Source organism: Oryza sativa, chromosome 12 (genome assembly GCF_034140825.1).
Source record: "Oryza sativa Japonica Group chromosome 12, ASM3414082v1".
Taxonomy (NCBI): domain Eukaryota; kingdom Viridiplantae; phylum Streptophyta; class Magnoliopsida; order Poales; family Poaceae; genus Oryza; species Oryza sativa.
In genome coordinates this window covers 14479601-14485717 of record NC_089046.1, presented here as the reverse complement: position 1 = coordinate 14485717, position 6117 = coordinate 14479601, and the positions used below count along the sequence as shown (strand labels likewise).

The window sequence follows — 6117 nt, the reverse complement described above, 5'->3', positions numbered from 1 at the left end:
TATCTTTTTAATTTTTTTCATAATTCTTTCAAATAAGACGGACGGTCAAACGTTGGACACGGAAACCAGGGTTTGTCTTTTTTTGGGACGGAGGGAGTAAATACTACACAGACCAATGTGGATCATAAATTTCTGGGCTCGATTTGCTTGGATTTTTTTTTTTTTGCTTTTTTGTTTACAATATGGCTTCGATTTTGATAGAGGTACACACATCCAAATGTCCAAAAGAATCCATATTTCCCTTCCCCAAATTGTGGGCGTTTTTGTCCAATTTCTTGCGAAAGTATGTATAAGACATTCAAATATGGATTGGAGAATACACGGAGTGTTTCTGCAAGAAAATACTTGCAACCAAACAACATCTAACTTGATCATAGCAAGCAATTAGCTTAGGCTCCTCCAAGAATCAAGAATCCAATTTGCAGAGTTCAATCCTGGCTTTTCTTTCCTAACGTATGTAATTAATTAACCAGCTAATTTTAAATTGCTATTCCCATCTTCGATCCCCTGTGACTTGCTAGCCAGGGAGCACTCCAGCTTCACCTGCATGATCCAGATGACAATGGCTGTTCAGACAATCAGGCAATAGCAGAGAGTTCAGAACTCAGAAGCTGCAGTTTCAGATCTGTGATTACTACCAGGGTTCAATTTTTTTTTTTCAGATTTTCGTGAATTTAGCAAAACTTTGTTCAAATTTGACCATTTTTTGTTTAAATTACAAATTATTTCGGAACTATTGGTACCCAGATAGAAATATCCTAACCAATATATTAAACCCTAATTTACTACTACCTTTGCTGCACTGATCAGCTGGATGCACAGGTCGGGTTGCGAGGGGGGAGCTGGTGATGGGGCGTTCTCTGCAAGTACAGACAAGAGCATATAAAATTTTGCTTACACAACAATGCAAACACTAGGAATAATTGACACAAATACTTGAAGTGCAGGGCAGTCAATTCAATTGGATCAGAATCACTAGTTGGCCTCTTGTGTACTACTCACCTTTAGCTTTGGCTTCAAGGACTCAATTGCTGCCCTTGCGCTGCCGTTTGCAGCTTGCTGAAGCAAAGCATCATCAGAAAAGAAAGCAAAAGCTTCAGTAAAAAAGAACAGCTTTTTGTTGTACATGGTATGTTTATTTGTCTCTGGATTGCAAGGATTTGTGTACCTTGCCTAGGACCCAGTCTGCGGAATCGAAGTAGGCGCGCTCAGGGTCCTGCAGCCAAAATCAAATAATCCAATTGAGGAACAGAGAAATTATTAACAAAGTGCTCTTCAAAAGGAATTCCATGAGTCTTTGAGTGATTATTGCCAAAGTTCCAACCATTGTCTCACAAAATGGTACTAATGTGGCATTCAACACATGCCAGTAAACATGGTTGTGGTGAATTGATTATTGTGAGAGTGAACCATGGTAGTAAATAGAAGTCAAGATTTTGCTTTTCTACCGAACTGGAAGTCAAGATAATTTAGGACCAATACCTTTGAAATCAGAGGCTTCTTGGGTGTAATTCCTCCATACTTGTTTTGAGCATAGGTCTGCAACCCAAAGAGCTATAAGTCTTATTGAATTTAGAGTTGCTAGTTTTCGTCTAAAAGAGAGTTTCTAATATTATTATTACATATATGATATATGTTAGGTACAAACATCAGACTATGACCAAATATGGGCATATATCCTCTAACTTTGTGCAAAGCCAATTAATCATCAGAAGAAGATAATGCATCAAAAGTAATGTAACTAACACAAGCACACTCATCAAATCTACTCCTAAAAACCTAAACCTTTTTTCCCTAAAAGTCCATGCAACCATACATCATTCATAATTGCATGATGCAAAAACACTGTGCTTTTTGGGAGAGCACTACAAGCATGTGAACCATGCAACACTGATGTTGATCCCTTAACAAAGCCTATCCTTGACAAGGACAGGGTTCCAGAACCTGTTTTCAGCCAAAAATCCACTCAAATGATTGAGGGGTCAACATAATCCATGCAAAGCAAGATGGTGAAAGATTCCAAAATTCTATTTCTCAGTAATGAAAAGGGATGAGTTAAAAAGGATTGTGCGTTATATATATTATATTCTATCATGAACATGGTGCATATATATGCGGGTAATCTTGGCCATTTTTTCTTCAGGCCCCAGAAGAATTTTGGTTGTTACATTCTTTAGAGACCGTGGAAAGTTCAACGGTTGTATTGTTCTTGTGGTTGGTGTGTACAGTCAACAAAGGCACTCTCCTACTGTCACATGGACTGACAGTTTGTAGTAGTTGTTAGGGACAAGTGGAAGAACCGCATTAGGCGAGGTACTTTTATGCAGTTTTGAAAAACATGGAGCATCAAATCGGAAATTCCATTGCGATTAACCAGGCATCAAGATGGCAAGTTGACTCTATTTTCTCACATTAAATCGTTAAAAGCTAAAATTTTTGGTGGCAGGAATAATCGGATGTCCCAATTTCGCAGCAAAAAAAAAAATCATATGTCCCAATTAATCAAGCATGGATCTGAGGAACATTATGGTGCCTGAGATATTCAGACATTCAGTTTGTAAAGATCTGCATTGCATTATCTTCTATCAAACAGAGCAGGGGCAGAGCAACATCAAAAATATAATATATATTGAAAATTGCCATAACCGATAAACCCCATTTGCCTAAAACAAAGAACTCCATTTCTGCTAAATCACTGGAGCATCAATATAGGGGAGAGAAATGAACTGGAGCTCCTAGTATGAATAGTTACCAAAAAAAAATGCCCTTCTTATATTGGAATTCAAATTTGAAATATAAATTGATCCAGGACAAACATCGTTAAAAAAAATCAAAAGAACTGCAATTCAGAAGGCTCAGGCAGGATAACATCAAAACCTAAGCAGGAAAAAAGTGCTGAATCCATAGTTAATCGAACTCTGAATCGCCGAAATTGGGCAGCCACAAACAAGAGATTACAACTTAATTAGGAGCATTCTTAATCGCGACTAGAACAATTCAGAGAAACAATAAGAAAGCTGCAAAAGTACCTGTTTTTCCATGGAAGAGGCTGATGACTTGTCGTTGCAGTCTGCCATCTCTCCTCCTCTGCCTGCTACACAACAAACAACGAATTCTGTAACTAACTTGGCAAGAACTCAAGAACAAGATGAGCACCACAAAAACATGTGCGAATTCATGCGAATTGTGCCCAAAGATTCGATCTGGGTAGGTAGGTGAGGGAGAACCTTGGTGCTGTATGCGAGAGATACAACTGGACAAGAGACACGAGACAAGATATACAGCTCTGAATTGTGAAGAGAGGAGTGCAGAAACACGCACATATATATAGAGGGGAGGAGCATTGCTGAGCTAGGAATCTTGTGGTTGCGGGGAAGAAAGGCAAGAAAGGTGGAGATGGGTCCGAATTCATTCGATGCACCCGGTTTACACACTGGATTTGTACACCCGTGTATGCACGTGTACACACTATGGGTTAATTTGCTAGTACTACTGATCATGTTTGGTTCATCATGTTTTTTGAGTAATTGTGTCGGCTGCGTGTAAAGAGAGTGGGTCAGTGGAATTTGATTTGTTTTGCTTTATTTATACTAATCATGTTTGGTTCATCATATTTTTTGAGTAATTGTGTCGGCTGCGTGTAAAGAGAGTGAATATCAGTGGAATTTGATGTTTGCTTCTTATTTTTTATTTATTTTTACTGTTAGGCAGTTGCTTTTGTAACTGTGTTTTGTATTATGGTCTCTGTTGACGAATTTTTGTCGTCGCTCCTCAGAATCGATTAATTGATTGTTGGAGGATGAGTTAACAAGATAGCTAGACTATTTGTTTGCTCTTTTCTCCAACCACAAAATAAAAAGGGCCGCCTTTGTTGCACACGGAAGTTTTTTTAGATAATGTCTTGCACACATGTGTGATGTATCTATATTTTATTGTTTCCAGTTCTTGGGCGAGAAGCACGTGACAGTCTTATCATGCAAATCGAGCAATTATATCATGACAAGAAACTGTACATCCATCGGTAGATTTGATTCAGCTGGTAGCTCAGATTTACCCATCACAATATACTGTTAAAGCATGACAAACTTTAAGACTTATTAGTGTAAATCAATGCAAATTTCAAATTCTCCAAACATTTTTTTTGCAATTCCTTTTTGAAATTTTAAGCACCAAATTTCCAGTGAACATCCTCTGTGCATAGTTGGCATTTTTTTTCCGTCCCTGCAGGTATTCCTGCCTTGGATCAGGTGTCTTGCTCCGATCCATGCCTTCCCAACAAATTCTCCTCCTGACAGGCTGACGTGGGACCTTATTTATTTTTTCCATGGCTGCTGTTCTCATATGTTGTTCTTCCATATCTGCCCCCCTAGCAGGCTAGCATGTGACGCGGCGTTCATATTTCGTTTAAGATAATAGAAGTAATATACCCAGATATCCCGCGAAAGACGGATGGAATAATCTTTTTCCACCTATCACCCCTATCCCCATGGCCCTTTCCATGCCTCTTTTATGTCTCTAGCTTTGCATGGTTGGTTGGGAATTGCTTGTTTTTGCATGGCATCTGGACCAAGTGCTGCTGCTGGAAACTTGGGGTTTTCAGACATTCGGATGATCTGAAGTTGTGGTGAGCATTTGCTGTGCTGACTCACACTGTTCCTGCTGCAAATTCATTCCTGTTGTAATGTGGCCAAGAAATAAAGTAAAAGGGGGTAATCTGGTGTGATCTACCTGCAATGCGTGAAGTGTGGTCAAAGCTGAAGAAAATGCATGTCACTTCGGTACCATGCATTCACTTGCTGAGAACTCAATTCTGAACTTCTCAAGCTTGAACTCTTAAGGCTAGCACCAAATGGGCTAAAGATGATCTCTTTTTTTTTTCTTTTTTGGATCGGAAAGGGTAAAGATGAAATGTGAGGATGCCAAATGTATATGCAGGTAGCATTTCTAGAACAACAAAAACTTTCTCTGCATGAAGTCTTTCTGTTTGGCTGAGGTTGGATAGACAGCAATGGACAGATGATAGAGAGAGGAGGATAAATTCAGTTTGTTGCAGACGCCAAGCAACCAGCTGACCGTGGAAGCAAAGGCAAGGGCACGTACATCGTACTACTCCCAGAGCTGCTGGTTGGATCGGATAACAAGCAAGTAGAGTACTAAACGAATGCAACGCATATAAAAACGATGGGGTACTACTTTTTCAGCGATTCCAAAAATCAGCGGTAACTGGTGTGTGGAATGTGGATCGTGGGACTGCATTTCGTTACGAGATTTTCGGAATTTCGGTAATTTCACCCCCTCCACTGCCAAGCCCATATCTCACCCGATATTCTCGGGTATTTTAAAGTTTATTTGAAATTGGTTAAAATGTATACAAATTCATTCAAAATTTGTTAAATAATTTTCAAATAATGTTGACACAGTTCAGAAAATCCTGAAAATTCGGTGACAACCAAAATTCAAAAATTTGGTTGAAAAACGAAAGTGTAAATCCTAGCTATATCTAGAAAGTTTGAACAAATTAGACAAAGCTCCAGCTCTATGTATTATAGAAAATTAGGCCCTGTTTAGATCCCACCTTAAGGGCCCCTTTGAATCAAAGGAATTACGAAGGAATTTTATACGATTGAAATCTTATAGGAAATTTTCCTATGTACCCCTTTGATTTAAAGGATTGAAGTTTTTCAAATCCTACAAAATTCCTATGGAATGGCTTATAGCATATAGATTTTGGAGGAAACTTAGCAAGAGGTCCAACCTCTTGGAAAAAAAATCCTCTAAGTCTATCTATCTCATTTGAGCCTGTGGTCCAATCAAATGATCATTCATGTGTTTTTCCTGTGTTTTGCAATCCTCTGTTTTACACTTATATTTCTGTCAGAATCCTACGTTTTTCCTATTCCCCCGTTTTTTCATTCCTACAATTCAAAGGGGCCCTAAAATTTTTCACCCTGTCACATCTAACGTTTGAACACCTACATAAAGTACTAAATATAGGCTAAAAAATAATTAATTACACGGATTGCGACTAATTTGCGAGACGAATCTTTTAAGCCTAATTGCTCCGTAATTTGACAATATGGTGCTATATTAAACATTTGCTAATGACGAATTAATTAT

At 38.5% G+C, this 6117-nt stretch overlaps 1 protein-coding gene across 4 annotated transcripts; it reads right to left on the bottom strand.

Annotated features, from left to right (window-relative positions):
- Positions 1-218: 218 nt before the first annotated feature.
- LOC9272205 (uncharacterized) lies at positions 219-3377 on the bottom strand. 4 transcript variants are annotated; one of them, XM_015763257.3, is made up of 7 exons: positions 3228-3377; positions 3030-3094; positions 1483-1539; positions 1169-1216; positions 1003-1059; positions 790-860; positions 219-543 (listed from the first exon to the last, which is right to left on the bottom strand). In XM_015763257.3, exons 2-6 carry the CDS (start codon positions 3075-3077, stop codon positions 807-809), a joined length of 264 nt encoding a protein of 87 aa, XP_015618743.1. In that variant the 5' UTR covers positions 3078-3094; positions 3228-3377; the 3' UTR covers positions 219-543; positions 790-806. The 4 variants fall into 4 exon arrangements, with proteins under 4 accessions (XP_015618743.1, XP_015618742.1, XP_015618745.1 ...); XM_015763256.3 differs by having other exon boundaries at positions 793-860; XM_015763259.3 differs by having other exon boundaries at positions 3030-3091; positions 3228-3366.
- Positions 3378-6117: the final 2740 nt, after the last annotated feature.